This window comes from Anoplophora glabripennis, unplaced genomic scaffold (genome assembly GCF_000390285.2).
Source record: "Anoplophora glabripennis isolate ALB-LARVAE unplaced genomic scaffold, Agla_2.0 scaffold483, whole genome shotgun sequence".
Taxonomy (NCBI): domain Eukaryota; kingdom Metazoa; phylum Arthropoda; class Insecta; order Coleoptera; family Cerambycidae; genus Anoplophora; species Anoplophora glabripennis.
The window spans coordinates 25,254-48,575 of NW_019417794.1; the positions used below are offsets into that span (position 1 = coordinate 25,254).

Sequence of the window (23,322 nt, forward strand, 5' to 3'; positions counted from 1 at the left end):
TTTCTAAATTTGTTATGGTTTCGTCGTCTTGGTAGGGTTCGTCAGCTTCTAGATCTACTGTTGGTTCTTGGTACTGGTAGGGTTCGTCATATTCGGGGAATTCGTATTCTTCATATTGTTCTCCGAGGCTGGTATAGGAAAATTTTCGTCTTCTGTGTAATTTTCTTGGAATTCAGAATATTCTTCGGGGTAGTATTCTTCTCCGTAGTAAGGCTCTTCTTCGTATGATTCCTGTTCAATGTCTGAATATGGGGTGTTATCTTGGTAATGTAGTTCTTGGAATGTAAATCTTGGTGGAGGTTGAGTAGTTCTGGTACGCCTGGTATTTCCGGATGAGGTATCCATTGGTTGAGGATATGTTTGTCTAGGACGTTGGGCATTTTGGATATTAGTACGCTGAGAATTTTGATTGTTTAAGGAAAATTGTTGGTTTAGAAAAGGTGATTGTTGTGGAAAATTTGGTCTTTGAGGGAAATTTGAAAAATTTGGGCGTTGAAAACTTGAGGGATTTGGAAATTGTCTTTGTTGAAAAAATTTCGGATTAGAGAAATTTGGAATTCGATGAGGAAAATTCGTATTTACGTTAGGGGTTGGTCTACCAAATTGTTGTGGTGCTATTCTCTGGGGAAATGTTTGGGTAGGTCGAAAGTTTCCTTGTACAGTGCGTAATTGCGATGTATTATTCTTTTGAAAATTGTTTTTCTGTCCCAACTTTTGTTGTCTATTATAAGCCATATTTTCTTCTTCAACCACTTTGTTGATGGCTGCCTCAAGAGTTTGGGGTTGTTTGCAACGTAATAAATGACTCAAATGGAAATTTAGTCCTGATAAATAAGTTCTTAAAGCCATTTTGTTATACAGAGCAATCTTTTCTTGACGTAAAGCCGGTAATAACGTAGACATTTGAATTTTAGATAATAATAAGCTTCTCAGTGAAATTACTCTATCAGCAAACTGTGTGGCTGATTCATTAGGGTTTTGTGCTAACATCATCAAATCGTTTAAAAGGCATTCTTCATTTCTTTGGTCTCCGAAAGTGTTTAATAGTAACGCTTTTAATTCAACGAAAGTAGTAATTTCGCGGGCAGCTAATACTTCTGCGGCTTTCCCTATTATTTTATTTCGAAAGTGAAGCATTAAAAATTGAATTCGGGCTGCGTTATTATCAGTAATAAGCATACTGTAAACTTTTTCGCACGAATCTATAAAATTTGGTAATTTTGAAACATCGCCGTCGAAAAATGGGATCAAATCTAAGTAATCACGAATACTAATATTTGCTTGAGCCATATTTATTTGTTCGTTTTCTACGGGTTCTAATAGAAATTGGTTAGGTGAAAAAACTCGCGAAAAAAGGTTAGCTAATGTGTCGTCGTCAGAATAATTGTCAGTCATTAAAAGTACTTACAAAAGAAAAATTTTGATGACAGAAAACATGAAGGCTCTGGTATATATAATCGTTTACAAATTATAAAAATAATCTGATTGACTATATATGTTTCTTGAGCAGGAGGGCTTTGTCTAGTTAAGTCTTTTGTTAAGTCACGGTCTTTGAAAATGTCCCTAATTTTTAAGTACGGGTTCTAAGTAGCTCGAGGCTACGTGCTTTTAGAGATGACTTCTTGTAAAGATGTTTTCTTGCTTGGGCCAGTCTTTCCTATGCACGATTTAGATCACATGCAGTCTTTGGAAAGAAAGTGCACGATCTTGGTTGCTTCTAGGGCTAATGTATAATTAGGCACTTCGACACCTAAAAATACAAGTGCAAAGCCTCACGATGTCTTGTTTGCTTCGGATAGGGTGGATACAGCGATTATAGCCAGCAATTTCTCGAGAGAAATTCCTACTGAACTATAATTTCTCCACAGCCTAATCGCTGATGTCTTCTTACTTGCTATTTTCGAGAATTTCTTTGATTTGATTTTTCTTTGCTTGATTCTTGATTCTCCTGGATTTCTTAACTTAGGGGTTCTGACAAGGATATGACAGCGGTACAATCTTCAGTGGTTCTTCCTTGGTTAGTCGACGGTACGACGAGAATTCCAATATGCCCTTGGAAAACTCCAAAAAAGGATCCTACCGACTGCGCCAGATAACTTTTGTGCCGAGCGGTTTTAGTTTTTAAAAACAAAATTTCTTTTTATTTAAAAACTTTCACAAAAGTATCGATGTCAAAATGAATACAATAATCTCAAAGGTATGAGCTCTGTATTACCTCTAGACAATAACTGGTTAAACAATGAACTTGACCCATATTTATAAGTTTAGCAGAACAATGAAACTACAAGGGTTGCAAAGTCAGCATCTTGTCAGGATTGATAACCTGTCCTACCAGTTTACCAAATGTGACCATATAAGGAAGTTAGATAATGATGATCTTTCACACACAGGCTAGAACTTAACCCTGAAAAGATAACAATTTGGTACTCTAAATATTTCTGTAATATAAACAAGAATAAGCCCTTCAACATACCGTCGCCGTCGACATTTTCTAGAATGGCTACGAATTGATAAGCGGTTACACGAGTTATGCCAACATATAGAATATTTATTTAATAAACTAGTAACTAAAACCTAACCTAAAAAAGGAACTATTTTATATTTATTTATGAATATTTTTTATTGTGTTATATAAATTCAATAACAATAATAACAATGTTACATACAAATATTAATAATAGACAGTTTGCCAACAACAGGTCTGTAACCTGAGGGCTTATTTCTTTATCTATCTATCTTTCGTTATGACCAGTATCATAACTAGTTTGGATTTCACAAGAGTTTACTATTTAATTCTCGAAAGGGAGTTTATAATTATCATTATACTTTAATTAATACGTGGGAACTTAGAAATGTTGTATGTTCAGAGAATGAATTTCAGGCACTTACTCTTTATTGCTTACGTAGAATATAATCCGGTGACTGGTTATACAGGGTGACACTGAAGTTGGAAGAAACAAAAAAAAACACTAAAACTTCCAGGAAGGGTTTTAATAACAATAAACAAAACAAACAAACAAAATAACAGTATAACGGCTCGAACAACATTATTAATTTATTTATTTACACGCGACAGCGTACCGAGATTCAAGGAATGCGCGCTTCATAGCAGAAACTTGGAAAAACTTTATCCATTATTAGAATTAATTAATTAACCCGATACTCTAAAGTTAATTAGACTGCTCAATGTGAAACTCAAGGAAGAACTGCCTTTCTTGCAGATCTTTCTCGAATTCGGCACTTCGCTTCGCCACGCCCATTTCTTGGGTCCAGAAGTTTCTGTTCTTATCTTATTGGCGGGAACCCTGGATATCGGGACGCTTGGTATAACTATACTAGGCTAATAATTACCTAATTGACTGGACTTACATTTATATAAGAATTCTGAAACTAAACTTACTTACAAGTAACCCTAGCCTTCCTCTAGCGACTCCGTATAGCAAATACGGGGCGGATTGGTCTATCTCATTTAATACCTTCTTAATAGCTTGGAAAATCCGCCAGCTAATTGATATCCTTTTCATTTTCAATTATTATCTATTTCACAATTTAATTTAATTCTACTTTGGAACCTCTACGCCCTTCTAGTGGTTTCGCGCATTATTAAAAATATGGGTTTCTACGCTGGCGCTTCCCAGACGCAACAGATGACTGTCACATGGCCCCGACTCTAAGGGAACTTGTTAAAAATATTAGTAAATTTCTCCGAAGGACGACGCTACCTACTTGAAAGCCCTCAACTTTCGATAATTTGTGTTGACGAAAATATTTTAGTTGGCCCATCCATTCCAAAACTAATAAATAAATGACTACGCGTTCCGGCTTTTGTTACAGGTCTGATACGAGAAAAACTGCTCAAAAAAACAGAAAATTGCAAATATCTCTAAAAGTAGTAGCGGTAACCCCAACAATGCTTACATGGCTTGAAGGGAAATTTCAATCTATATACGACAGAGTACAGGTACCAAAAATGCACTTGATATCTCGCTCCTGAAAAGAGTTACTAGCATCTCCGCGGAACCCTTGCATATTTCAAATTTTTACTCCTAGGTATAGATAATATTTCATAGTGACCCTCAAATTTCACGTACAATCTGAAATAATGCAATAAAACATAGGGTGTCCCATTTAAAATAAGAAAGTTAATGTCGACTTCCAGTATAACCGGAAGTGCCATAAAGTTCTAAATATTTTAGTGGTGTTGGCCTTACTGCCTTTGCTAGGTAGCCAAATTTTCAGATTTATCGGATCAGTACTTTCCGATATATCGATATGGCGATTCCTGGTGGGACACCCTGTATTTAGTACACAAATATAAAAGCAATTCTTAAACAACAAAAATGTATCAAACAGCTAAACATGAACGGCAAGCCACAGAATCGGCGTGAAACTCGCCGCCATAACTACTGAAATATATGGTTTATATTTAATCCCATTGGTATAAATTCCATAATATTTAACACAAACTGTACATAATGATTTAATAACCCAGTATAAAATAATACTGAGCAGGTATATTAACCAACTCTTTCAATTATAACTGGAAATAGTGATGCGTGGGTTTTCACAGCCTGTATCCAGTGAGGTTATTTCCTCCGGGTGTCGCCAAGGTTTGTTAATTTTCCTTTACGTCCGGTTGCTCCTGCTATCAGTTTCATCAGTTTCAAGGAGCGAAGAACATGCCTCTGACGCATAAAAGGCACTCCTGGGATATATACGCTATTTTTTGTGCTCCGTGCCCCGAAAGAGCTAAAATTAATTATTAATTAAAATTATTTTATACACTGGGGCGGCATATATCAGAAACATTAAGTGCCAATCTATCCTGACAACCATTTAAACTGTATTAGAAAATGTTCATTTATTTTTGACGGAGGCATAAATAGTAAATCTAATCCGTCGGGGGTTAACAGTGAGGTTTTGTTAGGGCCGTAATAGCTATGCTTGTTTTGTTGGGTATTCAGGTTAAAACAATCAATATTACGACTACACAAAGTGCTCTATACAGGGTGTAACTAAATAAGTGTAAAACATTTAAGGGGGTGATTCCTCATCGAAAAAAGATAGGATCTTTCATATAAAGAAACTTCATTGGAGCATCCCTTGTTAAGATACAGCCCCTTAAAGGGGGTACATAAAATTTGTTTAACAATTTTTTTCACAAGCACTAAACAAGTTACAATATTGAAATTAACCTGACATTTTCTACTACCAAAAAGACACTTAGCCAGTAATTTATTTGGTTTACCCCATGGTTGTAAGGGGTGGAAAACGCAACCCCTAAAATTTATTTCCAACGTAATTTTTTGTCTTATTATTTTTTTACCATTTAAAAATTTATTTCCGATAGCCTGTTTCATTCTAAAAAAAAATGTCTCTTGAATTTTTTGCCCAAATTAAACCAGTTCGCAGCAAAAAATTATTTTACGAACAAGATACATATCGCCATAAAACGAAAATACGAAACTAATTTATCTAGTAGGCCGCCATTAGCGATACTGACAATTAAATTGGAATCAAGCTGTCAGTTTGTAAATTTTTGAAATTGAAGTAATACTAATTGTGTATTGTTCTGTTCTTAATTTGTTACTTTAATAATTCACTTGTTATTAAAATGGCATACACAAATGAGGAAATGGCTGATATGCATTACGTTTACGGTCTGTCGCAGGGGAATGGGTTAGAAGCTTCTACAAGATATGCTGAAATGTATCCTCAACGGCAGCATCCTTCACATAGAATATTTGTCTGACTTCATCAACGATTACGTGAATATGGTTCATTCAACAAAAGAACGCAGGATTGTGGTCGCCATCGAGAAGTAAGAACACCACAGCTTGAGGCAGCAGTACTTAATTTGATAGAAGAACAACCTACTACCAGTACTAGAAAGATTGCTTTCCAGCTAAATGTTGATCATATGACGGTATTTCGAATTTTAAAGGAACATCTCTTATACCCTTACCATCTGCAACGAGTACAGGCACTGTTACCGCGAGACTTTCCGAACCGTCTTGAATTTTGCAATTGGATGCTGGAAATGATTAGAAGAAATCGTGACTTTCTGAAGACGATCGAATTCACAGACGAATGTAGTTTTTCTCGGGACAAGATTATTAATTTTCATAATTACCACATATGGGCTGATGAAAACCATCACGCTATTGTCGAAACTAACCATCAAGAACAGTTTTCTCTTAAGGTGTGGGTCGGAGTTATTGGGGATTATTTAATTGGGCCTCATTTTCTACCTCCTCGATTAAATGGTGAGGCATACGTTCAATTTTTAAGAAAAGTGCATCCCCCCGTACTGCTGGAGGAAGTTCCTTTGGGCGTCAGAAGGGATATGGTTTTTATGCATGATGGGGCTCCCGCCCATTTTAGTCAAGTAGCACGTCAGCATTTAACTGAAACATATGCAAATCAGTGGATAGGTCGAGGAGGACCACAGAATTGGCCCGCTCGATCCCCGGATCTCAATCCTCTGGATTTGTCTACTTGGGGCCATTTGCAGCATTTGGTTTATCGTACTCCTGTTCGCGATGTAGAGGACTTAAGAAACCGCATTATCGATGCGTGCAGGGTAATTAGAGAGACTCCAGGAATATTTGAGCGAATACGTGGCTCAATGCGCCGACGTCTAGACGCATGCGTAATGTCTGAAGGTAGACATATTGAACATTTACTATGATTTCTACATGTTGTATGTTTTGTTATTATTAAATTAGTTTTGATTATTCCCCTTTAATCATTTAATGCAGGTAGTAACTACAAAATAACAGTAAATCCAGTCCGCATTTATGACGATGTATCTCTGTAGTTGTTCGTAAAATAATTTTTTACTGCGAACTGGTTTAATTTGGGCAAAAAATTCAAGAGACATTTTTTTTTAGAATGAAACAGGCTATCGGAAATAATTTTTTAAATGGTAAAAAAATAATAAGACAAAAAATTACGTTGGAAATAAATTTTAGGGGTTGCGTTTTCCACCCCTTACTACCATGGGGTAAACCAAATAAATTACTGGCTAAGTGTCTTTTTGGTAGTAGAAAATGTCAGGTTAATTTCAATATTGTAACTTGTTTAGTGCTTGTGAAAAAAATTGTTAAACAAATTTTATGTACCCCCTTTAAGGGGCTGTATCTTAACAAGGGATGCTCCAATGAAGTTTCTTTATATGAAAGATCCCATCTTTTTTCGATGAGGAATCACCCCCTTAAATGTTTTACACTTATTTATTTACACCCTGTATATAAAATTATGCTCTACGCGTTTTCTTCTCCAAGCTACAGGGGGCTAAAAAATTTAAATTAATTTAGTTATTTAATATCATTTTTAGTGCAAAAATCGATTTTCAATGCCTATTTGACCATGTTCGGTGGCTGAGTCAAAGAATACTTCATAATGTTTTTGTTATTTTTATATTCCTATGTTGGCAGTGGGAAAAAATGGTATTTACAAAAGTTTCTGGATTCTCTAGCATCAAAAACTTAGCGATTTCCCTAGCCGTGTTTCCAATTTTGTTAATGCCAACGTTTTGTCTTGAATATTTTCCGTTTTGATAGTTTAAAAAAAAACCTGCCTGTCTTCAGATTAGGAGGACGAAGAGCACAGTACTTTTTTAAGATAGTGTAAAGGTTTCCTGTAATTGTAAAACACCTTGGTACCTTTGTTTTTGTATTCTTCAGTTTAATCAGCATAGCACTGCTGAAATCTTTGGTGTCTTCTATTTTGAGATAACATAATTCCTCCCTTCGACATGCCCCGGATAGTCCAACTGCCACCACGGCCTTGATAAGTAAATATTTGTCGTCTGATGCTTTCGTCAAAAACCGGCAAAAATCATCTTCTGTGAGGATTTGGGACTTCTTTGGGACGTAGTTTTTGGATTTTCGTTTGATTAACGCTTGCATCTTTTTATAGCTTCCAAGATCTATGTTGTGATTGGCACTTAACGTTGACTTGAGCATCGAAAAAATCGTCCACAACGTCGAAGGTTTATATTTCTTAGATAGTTCTTCTAAATACACCATTACGGCGTTTTCTGAGAGAGCAAGTCGTCAGTCCATAAATCGGCTTAACTCAGCTTCATACCTGCTTCTGGATTTTGTGGGCAGCAGTTCCGAACATATTTCGCTTGCTTTCTGTAAAATCTCTTCAGAATCACACATTTTCGCACCCAAACTTCGGGAATTCAACAATTTTTGAAGTATCTAATCAACAAAATAAAGGAGCCGTGACGGTTGCTATGAAACTCAGCCAACTTGAAACATTGCATAATTTGGGTGACAACATCAAACAAAAATCACAATCTGGAGACGCGTGTGCAAAGATGACATAACCGTGTGCAAAATGTTTAGCACACGGCGTGTGCAAAATACCGTTTTCAGAGCGTGTTTTCCGTGCGCAAAACCCCCTTTTGCAAGGCAGTCGTATAAAAAGTATTTTATGCATATTATGGTTCCCGCCATCTGGAAGCCATGATCCAGAATTAATGTTAATTGTCTAACAACTACATTTTTATAAACACGGCTTGTATGCGCCCAAGCTTAAAAAAATTCTCTCAATCCACAGAGTATAAAAATGTTATATTTAATTTGCTCCCCTGGTTTTATACCTACAAAAAATATAGCGATGAAGCAGGCAACGTAGCAACGAAAGATCGAGGAAAATTAACAAACCACTCGGAACAATAACTTCGCCATAACTGAAAATAATTCGAAAGAAAGATTTAATTTCTATATAACTTTATCACATCTTCCTCAGCTGTTTCTGATAGAAAGACATATTAATTTAAAAACTTTTTCACAGATCCGCAACCCAACGGACCCCACGCAATGCATACGATGTCCGCAAGGGACGATACCAGATCCACATCACGTAATATGTACCGATATCCCGGAAGAATATTTGCAGCCCGACAGCGGATGGGCCATCGGAGCTATGGCTTTTAGCTCTACCGGCATACTTATTACAGTATTCATATTCGGAGTGTTTATAAAGTACAACGAGACGCCGGTCGTGAGAGCCTCTGGAAGGGAACTCAGTTACGTTCTCCTAACGGGAATTCTGATGTGTTACAGTGTTACGTATGCTTTGGTGCTGAAACCTAACGACATTGTGTGTGGAATTCAAAGGTAAGCCATTTTCATTCAATAAAATTGTTTAGAAACCCTAAGGCTGCGATTACATTGAATGCGAATTAGTATGAAAATATATTGGTATGAAATGCATCACTCGCTACACATGCTGGTGACAAAGCACTTTGCTTTAAAAAAAATTGTGTAGCGACTGTGATAGTCCAGTGCTTAAATTTTTCAAAAATAATTTATTCTAAAAATAATCACAGGCACGCAAAAAAAATCACAATTCTTAGGGTTTTGGGATCGCTGAAATCGAAAATGACTACAAAAAATAAATTTAACCCCTCTCTTACTCACTAGCACCCCCTTACCACCCCCTGAAGGGGGTTGAATTTTTTTGTACAAAATTAAGATGTTATATTTATTTTATTTTTTTGGGACGCTGAAACCGAATTATGAATTCTGTCCTAATCATAACCGTGTTTATTTTGCCTTTTGATATTTTGAAATTGACACCTTATTTTAGACAAGATATTTTAAGCAAGACAGTTCGGTATCATAGAAAGAGGTAAATGCTGAATCGTGAGAGGCTAGGGAACTCACGTTAATCAAGCACCTCGAATCGTGAGGGGCAAGGGGACTCATTTTAATCAAGCACCCCCAAATCGTGGGAAGCAAGGCGACTCACGTTAATCAAGCACCCCAAATTGTGAGAGGCAAGGAGACTCACGCTAATCAAGCACCCCAAAGGGAACAAAAACCTATTACGTCCACGCAGTTGCTTCTGGGTTGTGCAAAGAGTAGAACCAAATCATAAATACATCTAAGAGCTGATATTTCTTATCGGTGAAGTATTGGCGTATATAACATAGGAGCTGAAGGTACTCTTAAACTTATCTAATTAACAGGTAATTGACTTTGGATCCCTGGAATTTTGAGCGTTGAGCCCATGGAAACTTTGGTTCTCTTTTTTCCGAAAACGTTAGCGCAATTTACCGTGAGCCAACTTTCATATGGATCCTGCTGGTTGTTTTAAATGATTGTAAGGAAGTGTAAGGGGGTAATCGAGTAAGTGGATATCATTTTTTGTAGTCATTTTCGGTTTCAGCGTCCCAAAAAACAGAAATACGCATACATCTTAATTTTGTACGAAAATTTAAAATTTAACCACCTTCAGGGGGTGCTAGCAGGAAAACGGGCAATTGAAATAATTTTTTATAGTCATATTCGGTTTCAGCGATCCCAAAAACCTAAGAATAATGGAGTCTACCCTCTTCAATATATATTTTGCAATAATTGGGACCTACTTCATTATCGAGTAAAATTATTCCCCAATCGGTTAAAGTGACCGATATCAAATCGTAAGTTAACGCAATATCCTTTACCTCACTAATCCTAAATAAAGAAAATCATATACAAAGAACTAAAGCTTCAGCTGCTCGCAGTAATTCGCTGCTTTAAACGTGATCCTATTTTGAGAGAATTAGCGTCACACCAACAGTGAGTGTTATGAAAATTAAGTATTTCTTCTCCTATAAAGCTGCATTCATCAGCGAAGACTTATTTCTTTATCTACATAATTTGGTTCTTGGTTCACTTGCTATCGGAACCAACTACAAAATTCTCCACGCTACTAAAAATCATTTACAGTTAAAGCTTGTACACGTTCTATATGATAAGGGTGCTCTTGTAACACGCGCCATACAGTCATATTTCACGTGCAATATCGCGGGTACTGCGACTCCGGTTTTCCTCGTGTAAAACACTTTCCTCCCTCTTTATGATACGTTGTGGTCTATTTTTTCACCATGATTGCGTTGGACTCACTCTACCGGTATCTCGCGTTTTTTACGCTCTTCTGAAATTCGGTTGTTATTTTTGGGGTACGACGAATTTGACCTAGTTACTGTGTTGTAAACAGTTGATCAGTTGATCAAGTGGGGCGATGCAGGATCGACCTAAGTTTCGCGTAATAAATATTGATTCATTTTCTGGAACAGATGGGACTTTAGACTACAGACTGTCTAATGAAATTTATTTATTTTCAAGTCCTCTATTACCCTTTGAAAGAACGCGCTTATTTCAAAAAGACCCTGTAATTCGTAGATTCTACATCATTTTACCAGCTGAATTAATACACACTGTATATTATATTGTATAAAACATTATCTTATGATTTGAAACAAATACTCTCGTCCTGAGTAGAAAACGAATCATAAATCAAATACTTTAAAGCATTTTGATTTTTCTGTTACACTTTAATTATTGTATACGCATACTTTGCACAAAACGAAATAACTGAGCTGTTTCACACGGATTAATTCATCGTACAAGGACGGGGCTTCCCACTAAGTGATTATATTCCTTACATGTTCCGAGTTCTGGTTGCAAATCCAGAAAGTGTATCCTCTGTCTGTATTGCAGTGAACAGTGAAATTATTCCCGTGTATTGACTGGTCGGGTTTCCTTTCGTTATACATTTCAGAACAATAGAACGGGGATCGCACAAAGGAGTGATCCCATAGATGCCGGCTCGAAAGTTTGGGAAATATTGAGGATGTAAAACAATACATTTCAATCGTGCATTTCTGCTTCCGTCTTTAAATTGACAAACTTGATAATATAATCCCTGGATAGTCCGTAATTTACTCGTCTTTGACAAAACGTTCTCTGCTCATTTGAATATTACGTTATTAGGTTCATTCTCAATCCTAATATTGTATTTAAATTAGATTTGCACATCCAGAATTGGGTGTTTTTCTTTTTTTTACTTCGTGCCGGTCCTAAAAAAATTGAAATATGACGTCATTAAGCGAAAATTTCAAATTCAGCGCCAAATGTAATTTTGAGAATATTCCTGGATAAAAAAATCACCATACTTTGGCACGCCTGTATTATTTTCAACTGGAGATTTTATCTTTCGCAAGCTCTATTAATTATTATTATAGTTTATTTTATTGTGTAACCTTTAATTTTTAATTTCGCAAAGTTTTATTCTAATCGTTTTTTCTCGAGAACGATTACATTTGGAGCCCATGCTGTATTGGACTTTTTGTGACATTAAACTTATGGCACTTACCATAGGGGCAAAACTATCATCAAAATATGCACGGACAGTAGATTATCCCTACTAACCCTTATGACACGAACAACATCTCTGTTTGTAAGGGTCAAGAAACACGCAGTATAAGGGCAACAAAGAAGCTGTCTAAACATATATGATCCTGTCTTCTCCAGTCCACTGCTAATAATAACACAACAAGGGATTAATGAAATCGTTCATAAGCAATTTGAAAGGCTAGAAAATTCCTGAATTATCAGCAGGAATGCAACTGTCACTATCCGGAAGAAGTTTTTATAAAAGTAGAAAACCTAGCTTTCTAGGTTTTATACTTTTATAAAAATAAAGGGAAAAAATCAGCAGTCCACAGTGAGACACACGTTAAAAAATTTAGTTATTGAAATAACTGTTTTAATTTATCTTTTATTAGCGATAAGTTTTAAAAATTAAATATGAAGTTAAAGATTATTTTTAGAATTTTTGCTTTCAAATGTGTCTAATTGACTAGATCCTTATTAACTTTATTTTCACAAAAAGAGTTTACAGCTCGTTCAAAACAAATTGCAACAACAAACATGGATTGGATGAAATGAGGTATTATTAATCCAACTTCTATTTAAAGTTTTTGATATTTATCAAATCTTTAAAAAATAACCCTATTCAGTCATTAACCAATATTGTTTATTCGTGAAATTAACAGATTCGGATTGTCCTGCTAGTTGCGGATTTTAATTAGTTATTTGCCTTTGTTAATCTTATTATGCTTCGGCACATTGTAGGATTCAGAATAATGGTCCACGCTCTGAAATTTGGGTCCGGAGACGTACTTGACATTTCACATGCAAGTTCAAAGAGTTGATTTTAGAGGGTTTCAACTGACCCTAGATTGTTTTGCACTGGGGGTTAAATAAGCACTTTATAATAGCACAGCCATACAAAAAAAAAAAGTTGTCTGTACTTTTCATGCGACATATGTTATCCGTAGTATTTTTGCCTCCTGATCACTAATCCGATGTCAGAATTGAGCCATCACATCACAGGAATTTCCTAACCTCAAAAAAAAACAGGTAAAAAATATCAAAAATTCACGAATTTTTTCTACATTCAAATATTCATTTATATGATTAAGACCCCGCTGAACGTGAATTCGCGGTCAGAATTGATTATTCTTTTCTAACCTCAAAAAAACAGACAGTTGAGGTCAGATATCACGAATTTTCAAAAAATTACAGATTCGCGGCAAATTTGGTATACGGAGGTTTTCGGGGTCACTGATCACGGGTCCGAGATCAGATTTACAAAATTCGTTTTTAAAAATTTAATCAATTACCGACGTACTTTATTACTTTGGATTAGGCAGAAAACCCGTGAATAGATATTTTACAGAAAAAAGAACAAGATATAGAAGAAAAAAAAGAAGGTTAAAACATGATAGAGTACTCAGGTTACAAAGTAAACAAAAATATTACAAAATGAATTTTGCAATTCTGATCTCGAATTCGTGATCAGCCATCCCAAAAACCCCCATATACAAAAGGCGCGAATCTGTTATTTTTTGAAAATTTGGTCGGTCATCTTGGATCCGCACTGCACCTCATAAGAGGCAGCTTTAGATCTGTTGTCTTTGACAGTTTAAGAGGTGGAGTCTATGCCGTAGATATGACAGACATAGACGGACAGCTTAAAGAGCTATGTGAGGTTTAAGCTCATGTGGCTATTTTTTTCTAAGAGAATATGACTTTTTGATCCTCCTGCAAGACACTGGCCACGCACCTATTCCTGGTTATATTTCTGCCGATACTCAGGGTGAACGTTCAATCCCAAAATGACTTTTTCCACTGGTAGCTCTCTTGTGGGTTCCGGTTTAGTGCGGCTCTCTGGACTAAGACTAATTTCGCGTCTGACCATTTCAGTGTCTCAGATGTCATCCTTCTGGATGGCCTTTATTTCTATAAGATTTTTTACATACATTCATTAAGTCTAAATTTCGTGGAATTGCAAGAATTTTTAATTTTCGAAATTCGGACCTAAAACGGCTTCGCGACCCTAATTTCGCGCTATTCGGTATGAGGGAAGTATTTTGGGCTGCATGGAGCAGTTTCTAACACAACGGCAGAAAATTTTGGAAAGTGAGGCGAATTTCTCCATTTCTCCGCTGCGTCAGTCGTCCTGGGGAATCTAAGTTGGCGGCATTGTTCTTCGTCACCATTGATTAGCCTGGATGAATCGATTTGTAACTGCTCGGAGCTGTTGTGGGAGCGACGATGAGATTTTGGAAAGTGAGGTGAAAAATTCCTTTCCCACGCCGCGCCCTCTGCATCACCACGCTGGGGATCTGGATCCTTTGAGATATTGTCCTCGCCACTAGCTACGGTCGATTTGGCTTGGGGCGGTTTTTTCCGACTTCGTGGTCCCGAATGGAAAGGGTTGTGAATTATTGTTGAAAATATTACCAACCCCACTTGGGACTGGTAATACGACAGCATATCTTCTGGTCTAAGGAATTAGGATGTTTTGGCTTATAAGTTTAGTAAAACATATTTCTTTACGACCACTCAACTCTTAAATGCATCTAAGTAAATGGAGAGACAAACTGATATTTTCAAAAAAAGTAAAAAACAATAATTATTATTAACATAAAGCTTACATTTACAGCCGATATGGAACATCTTTACTCATTTTCATTTTATTAGGTAATACAACCGATAATTACTATTTATAACTACACTAGGCAGAGAAATTAAGGAATATTCAAGAAAATCCTAAAATTTTGGGTAATTTTCAGACTGTAACATGGAGGGAAATGACCGTAGAGAGAATAAAAAAAAGGAAATTGAAGCTTCAACTGTCTAGTTTAAAATTTTTTAGCGACAGCTGTTCCTGAGTAATCAACGAAAAAAAATTATAAATTTTTGCTTTTCTTAAAAACACTTCAAAAAATTTTTTTGGTAATTTTATCATAAAGCTCTTTTAGATAGTTTAATTCTCTTCAATTTTAACGCTTCTGGAACCTTGTACGATTTATTTGTCTCTGAGTTATCGTCGATCAAAGCAAAAAAATCATTTTTGACTTTGTCAATCAATTACCTACTCAAGAAATAATGATCGTATAGAAAATTCAAGCAGGGTTTTGAAAACTGCAAAGTATTCTCTACAAGTCGTAATTATGGGTTTTTGATAAAAAAAATTTTGTCAAAGTGAAAATGTTGGTTGGAAAAAAGGTAAAAATTTGCATAATTAGGGATATTTGAATAACTTGGCATAACTTTGCAAATAATGAATAAACTAAGGATATTGACTGTAACTTTTCAACCTCAAAGTGTCCTAAAGAAACCCTGATAATTTCAGGACGCTGCGATTTTTTTTCTTAGTGCACGGAATGTTTAAATTTGTCTTTTTTGCTGAAAATCTATGTAATAAGTAATTTTTTCACTTTTTATTATTTTTTTTAAGTTAAAAATGTTTTTTTAGCAATAATCCATATTTTCTTCATCAAAAAAACGTTCATTATTCTAAAAAAAAATGAAAAAAAAATGTTTTTCAAAAATTATGTTGTTCAAAGATTTATGTTCTGGTATTAATAGATACGATTGCCCATACCATAACTGAATCGCCATGGTAACGACAGACGATCTCTCATTTGGCGTCGTCGTGGGGAACGTGATACCGATAACTTTACGCGGCCAGTTACGACTTTTAATGACGGTTCAGTCAATTTTTTTCAAGTCAAGTCCATAGACCTTTTTAAAAAAAGCAAAAATTTACAATTTTTTTTGCGTTAATTTTCTTATGATTACTCAAAAACTGCTGACGCTAAAAAATTTTAAACTGAAGATCTGAAAACTAGACACTCGAAGCTTCAATTTACTTTTTTTTATTCTTTCTACGACCACTTTCCTTCAAGTTACAGTTCTTGAAAATCACCCAAAATTTTAGGATTTTTTAATATCCCTTAATTATTATTGAAATAAGTTAATAAATAAATTCTAACCCTAATATTTAATCAATATTTTATGTGCTTCACTCTATTTATTAAGGAGATTACCACGGAGCAGTTGCCTACCTCCTTCTAGCGCCACTAAAGCCGCACTTCCTCGAGTTATCTGCTAACACGTCCTGATTAATTAACATACGTAAAGTAGCAAACATGGTGTATATGCATTTCTATTACCCCAGATGGATCGTTGTACTTCTCACGAGCTCTGTGCCGTTCGATTGTTTGCACGCCGTAAACAATTTGTCAAATATGTGTAGTTTATTGGAGGATGTTGACGCAACCATTCGGCTTAACGTAAATCTGTCGGGATTGCATACGGGTTTCGGGGCTTTGTTGTCCATACGTGTAGGTGAGAATAACATGTTTACGACGCCAACGTAATATCAGCAGCCCCTGAAATACAATCTTAGGCAGCTGTTTATTATGAAATATTAGCGTAGGCAGTTAGTAGATTTCCAAAATCGTCAGAGTTCCGTCGACAATGTCTTACATAAGTTATTGTTGCATGATTTTGACTATTGTATACTATAATACATATTATAACAATGAAAAGTCCCATATAAAAGCACAAAAGAATTAATAAGTTGGAAGAAGGCGATGCACATATGTAAATAGGTGATACTTCTTAAGTGTACGTATTTTGTAAACGATATAAAGTATACTTGCTTGAAACATAAAGTTACGGACAGCACCTCTTATAGCGGATTCAAAGAGAAAATGGACCTGTCTTAACGTGATTTCAGCATCAATGTTTCCAGTTTGAAAAACATTACAGGGAATAAAACTTTGTTAGTTATTTGGGCGCCGGCCTCCAAAAAATAATTAGAAACCTAAAATCCCCTATAACGTTTTTCTCGCTCTGCATGTAAGGAATAAACACAAATATAAAATAAAACTTTTCTATAGGTATTCTCACAAATTCTGCCCTTGAGTGTGGATGGTAGATGTACAGCTTTGATGTCAAAGATTCGAGATTCGGCAGCAAGGGTTGAATGTAGAAATTCCGCCAGTGATGTTTTGTTTCTCTCGTTTTAACTACCATTAATTTCATAGCCGCACGTTGTTGTGCTCCAAATATTTATTTACTAGGTTGAAGACAGATGTTCTTTCCAATTTCAGAAAATGGTCAATTTCTTAGTTATTCGACTGTCAGGTTAAAAAAACACTATACTGAGCATCTCAAAAAGCAATTCCATGTTGTAACGTCGAACGCCTTCCTCATGATAATAATAATAATATAAATTTATTACAGGATATGAAACGTCAACAAACAAGGAAATAAAAAAAAACAGATTAAAATACAATTATTAAAACTAGTGCATATTTACAACCACAAAAAAAATTATAAACAGAAAGAGCACTCATAGAGCTATTAAAGATCAAGCAGTTAAAAGCTTACTGACCTGCATAATACTCCTGCTATGAATAAAAACAATTTTCTATTGGAAATGAACGCAACTCTTTCTTAAATACATAGTGTGGTGTTTAATGTTTAGGGGCAATTTATTGAAAATTGATCCACATATGTAGAGAGGCACCTTTTGGTATGTGGTTAAGTTGTGATTTCTTAAATAAATTAAATTATTACCTCTAATATTGTGAAAGTGTATCGTGTTATGTTCATGATGGTTTGCGGCAAATAATGCTGATTCATAGATCAATATGGCTAAAGGAAAAATTTTATTCTCCTTAAATACTGGACGGCAAGATTCCAAGGGATTCAGAGACATAATTAGTCTCAGAATTTTCTTTTGGCAGAAAAACTATCAAATTCTGAAGTAAATTCACAGCCCCACAAAAAAAAGTGGCAGGTCCGAAAGACAAGACCATGGAAACCATGTGGTTTGGGGTCGTAGAATCCGAATCCGGTGTCCGTTTAACACGGTTAGATCTGGTTTAAGGTCAGTTTAAGGTCAAATATGGAAAATTAATTGCCAACAAACTAAACCTACGTATCTATACGTTTTTGGGGTCTCTGAATCCAAATCCGGTGTTCGTTTGACTCGATCAGATCTGGTTTAAGTTTAGTTCAAGGTCAAATCTAGAGAATCAATTGCCAACAAAGTAAATCGATATATTTATTTTTATTTTTAGGGTCGCTGAAACCGAATGCGATGTCCGTTTGGTCCAGATAGCTCTGGGTTAAGGTCAGTTCAAGGTCAAATGTAGAGAATCAATTGCCAATAAAGTTTACCTACATATCCATTCGTTTTTGATGTTGCTGATTCCGAATCCGGCGTTCGTTTGGCTCGACCAGGTCTGGGTTAAGGTCAATTCAAGGTCAAATGTAGGAAATCAATTGCTAACAAAGTGAACCAATATATCTGTACGTAGGGGTCACTGAATCCGTATTCGGGGTCTATTTGATCCGATTAGGTATGCTAAATACTCTCAAATTCTAAACTCAATCAAAGTAAGCATTTATGTGTATTAAAATTTGAGTCACAAATAAGATTAAAGAAAGAAAACGTAACTCTGAGCCCGTGACTCTCAAGTTAATTGTTTTGACATGACAAAATTCTAGTATTAATAAGCCTAATTAAGTAAGCTTTAAATCCACGTGTCCGAAGTGGATTTCTTTTCAGTTTTCTCGACTTTGATGGTACCGATTGTTGGCCCAGTACAATGTGATAATTCTCACAAATTTGCCATTTATGTTGTTCGTATTTGATCGTATGTAAGACTATTCTCAAATTACGGCACTCTTGTTTCAATGTGCTACAGATGGCTGCATACACATTTGTATTATGCAGTAGAACAGCTTTCTTGCTTCTCATTGACGAATCAATGAACAGTCCACTGTACTCGTTAGGTTTATAACATCCATGTTTGAAGTGATTCATCCAACAATATCATTGTAGTAACCTAAGGAAAATTCTTCATCGTTAGAAAAATATTCCTTATTTCTGTACTGATAGCAAAAAAGCTTTCACTTTTCCGGCTTGCTTAGTATTTTTTTAGCAATGGTATTAGGAACTCTGCTCCATTCTCTGCCAGGCCGAAATCTCGAATATCATTTACTTTTTTTGTGATATTGTTCCTGTCTTTTTCACAACGTGATATGGAATATATTCGTCATCACTAGTATCACCAGCAATATCAGTGATAGTTTCATTGCCACCCAAATTACCTCCTTCTTTAATATCTTGGTGAAACCTTTCTCTCTGCTCAAATCCAATCAAATTTTTCACTTAGGATTAAAACCAAAAAATTTGTTTAAGCATATTTCGTATGTTGATTGATCTATTCCTATTAGAAAGTATTTAATAGACCTGATCGGTTCAAACGGACGTCAGATTCGGATTCAACAACCCCAAAAACGTATAAATATGTAAGTTTACTTTGTTTTCAATTGATTCTCTACATTTGACCTTGAACTGACCTCAACCCAGATCTGATTGAGCCAAACGGACATCAGATTCGAATTCGACGACCCCAAAAACGTATAGATACGTAGGTTTAGTTTGTTGACAATTGATTTTCTACATTTGAACTGACCTTAAATCAGAGCCAATCGCGTCAAACGGACACCGGATTCGGATTCGGCGACCCCAAAAACGTATGGATACATGGGTTTAGTTTGTTGACGATTGATTCTCTACATTTGACCTTGAACTGACCTTAAACCACAGCTAATCGCGTCAAACGGACACCGGATTCAGATTCAGTGGCCCCACAACCATATGGATGCCATCCATGGTCTTGTCTTTCGGACCTGCCACTTTTTTTTGTGGGGCTGTGTAATTAAGTACTTTAAATAGGAATATGTCAATGCAGAATATACTTTTGAAAAGTATTTTTTAATTATCACATTCTTCAAATTTCTGATCGCATAATAGGCTGTATTTAATTTCCTTACAAGATGTTCAATATGAGTAGACCAAGTTAGTTGCACATCAATGAAAAGTCTTAAAAACTTTGTACTATGTACTTTCTCAATTATTGTACCGTTGAGTGAGACTGCAATATTAGGGCATATTCGTTTTTTAAAAAAAGTGATATAATGGATTCTAGTTAGGTTGATACTGAACTTTGTTTTTGAAACACTAATGTAAGTATAAAATTGATCAATTGTGACATTAACTTTAGTTCGAAGCTCGTCTGCAGACGAAGCACTAATACAGATTGTACTGTCATCTGTATAAAGAATTAAATTTATTCCTTCAACAGATATATGCTGCTCCAAATCGTCCATAAAAGATATGAACAATAAAGGAGATAAAACACTCCCCTGAGGAACACCTAGTGGAGTTTTGCAAGGGTGCGAAATATTATTACCAATTTTTACTTTTATTTCTCTGTCACTTTAAAAAAAAGTGTCTGTCGATTGGATTTCTCAAACCCAATTTTTTTAACTTACCGATCATAAAGTCTCTATGAATGCAGGCAGAATTAAAAATTACTTTAGATTTTGTCATAAAAATAGCAGCGACGTATTTAAAAAAATTAGCCTTATGATGGCCCCTCGAAGCCGAAACGTCGGATTGCAAAAATATTGATGTCATTGGATAGAGCGAAAAAAGTGGCAATGTAAATATGCAATTTATTTTAAAATTCGTTTTTAAATAAAACCAGAAAAAAAATAAAACGATTTTACAAAATTTCGGGTTTTTCCGGATATCTCCGGAATTACCAGGCATTTTAAAACTTTCTAAACGGCATGTTGTTAGGTATAAAAAACACGACTTTTTTCTAATTAGGGCAACTCCGTATCTCTTACCGTTTCCTAGATCTTATTGCTATCATCTGATATCTTGGACACTGTAGGTATATGATTTTTCAGTCGTGTGAAACTCTCTGTAGATCCTTGGGACCTATTTCTCTCTAAATAAGCAAAACAGATGCAAGGCACCGTCGTGGACTTTATACTGGTCAGGGACTTCCTCTCTAGTATCAGAGTCGACGTCCGATCGCACGTCAGAGTGACTCGTGAATTCTCGGATTGAATCCTGACAGCTGGCCTCTGTCGATTTATGACTGTTAACTTCCGCATCGTAAAGTATGTTATTCTATATATGTAGTATGTTCACTTTGCGTAGAACTCTCCAGATGTCGTCAGATGCAGCTTAGGGTGTCTGGAGCAGTTTTCTGCTCTGTGGACAGTTTCGATGGTCGAATTCGAAGCATACGTAAATTTCGATTTCTACTCAGCGTCCTTTGCTTCACGGGGATAGTCGACTAAATACCGTCGAACATCGACAATTACCTCTGGCTGAGTTTTCCATGCGGATCTGAAAGCCGTTCGTCCGCCAGATTCGAAACTTGATTGAAATTCTAAATACACTCGGGACTTGGAATCTTGTAATACGGCTCATTTGCTTCCGGAAAGTTAACCAAACTCCATCTGATTTTTTAATACCCCGTGGATTAAATAGTATGTAAGAAAGATTAAAGGTTCTACAGTTGTTACTGTAAAAATTTCCTTTTTAACTTTCAAGACATTCAATACATCCAATAAATTTCAAACTAAGAAATAGCTGCATTTACCTTAGGGTGTTCCGAAATTAGCTTACAATATTTTATTATCATGTTCTACAATTAAAAATAAAGAGATAAATATCTTAAAGACAAAATATGGAAATTAGTATTATTATGTTGCCATCTGGTGGTTATAAAAATCATTGTAATTTTTATTTGGGGCGTCTCGGAATGGTTTTGAATAAATATTGAATGAAACGTTCAATTGGCGAATTTCCGAAATATAATTCTATGCGAGAAATCTAAAATTCAAATTACATTTTCTGAAATAAAATATACTAATCAGTAATACAGGGTGTAACGTAAAGGTTGGGAATAAATTTTTGTCATATGAAGTTCGGGTTTTCTTTTCCAAGCCACAAGGCGCTAAAAAATTTCAAAAAATTTAGTTTTTCTCCAATAACTTTCGAACATTAGAAGATAATGGAATGAAATTTTATCCATAGCTTGATTTGATAATCCCCTAGTAACAGAAAAAAGATTGGCTTTGTAAGTTACTCAGTGGCGCGCGTACGTCTTATACCGTAAGGTTTTTCGAAGAAAATTGTAGTACGCCACTGGTAAAAACATTTTTGAATATCTTTTTATGATCCACATTTTATTTTAAACCTCTTGCGTTTTATTCCTAGCTCTTGTCATTTTTCCGTAAATAAAACTTTTGTAAATACCATTTTTTCCATAGGAAAATGAAAATAACAAAAACATTATGAAGTATGATTTGACTCTGTCACCGAAAATGGCATTAAAAAAGACTTAATTGTATGAAAATGATATTAAAATATCACATTATTTTAACAATAATAAAAAAAACACTAGCGACTTAGGAATTTAAAGAATTTATTAAGTAGGTAGGTAATAAGAAGTAATAAACAACAAACAAGATTACAAATGGTGCTGGAAATGTTGCCCCCCAACTTCAATACATTTTTTCAATGCGTTTTATTATGGATTCTCTTACTCGTCCAAAAATACCAGGCATACCTATCTCGAATTTGCTGACAGCCCATTTTAACTCTGACGAAGAATCTGTACATCAGATATAGGAACGGAATAAACTATGTTTTTTAAGTACCCCCACACGTAATAGTCTAATGGATTAAGTTCGGGAGAACGAGCAGGCCACGCTCTTGGCGCTCCACGACCTATCCATTTATTGGGGAACGTTTCATTGAGGTATTCTCTAACTTCTCGTCTAAAGTGAGCTGGGGCGCCATCATGCATAAACCGCATGTTCTGGCGTGTTTCAATTGGAACTTCTTCTAATAAAGGTTGTAATCTGTTTTGAAGAAAATCCAGATACGATAAGCCGCCTAGTCTGTTTGGTGGTCTACGGGACCAATAAAAAAATCGTCAATTATTCCGGCCCAAATATTAATTGAAAATCGTTGCTGGCGCCGGGATTGTATTATTCCAAGCGGATTTTCATCAGCCCACATATGACTATTGTGGAAATTAATTATACCATTCCTTGAAAATCCAGCTTCGTCGGTAAATAAAATGGATGAGTGGAATAACAAGTTCTGATTACACTTATTTAAAAACCAAGTACAAAATCTAAGACGTGGTGCAAAATCTTCGACAGTAAGTGCCTGCACTCTTTGCAGATGGTATGGGTATAACAAATTATCATGCAGGATTCTCTCCATTCTTCCAATTCTTCTAGTACTTGATTTAGGATTCGCCTCGACCATCTGAAGGATCCG

General features: G+C 35.6%; 1 protein-coding gene across 1 annotated transcript in view; it reads left to right on the forward strand.

Annotated features, from left to right (window-relative positions):
• The first annotated feature begins 1,614 nt into the window (after positions 1–1,614).
• Positions 1,615–23,322, forward strand: part of LOC108910841 (metabotropic glutamate receptor-like) — a 105,486-nt gene continuing 83,778 nt past the window's right edge. The window contains exons 1-2 of the mRNA XM_018715584.2: positions 1,615–1,728; positions 8,812–9,137. Of these exons, the coding sequence (XP_018571100.2) occupies positions 1,615–1,728; positions 8,812–9,137 (440 nt within the window). The remainder of the gene's footprint in view (positions 1,729–8,811; positions 9,138–23,322) is intronic.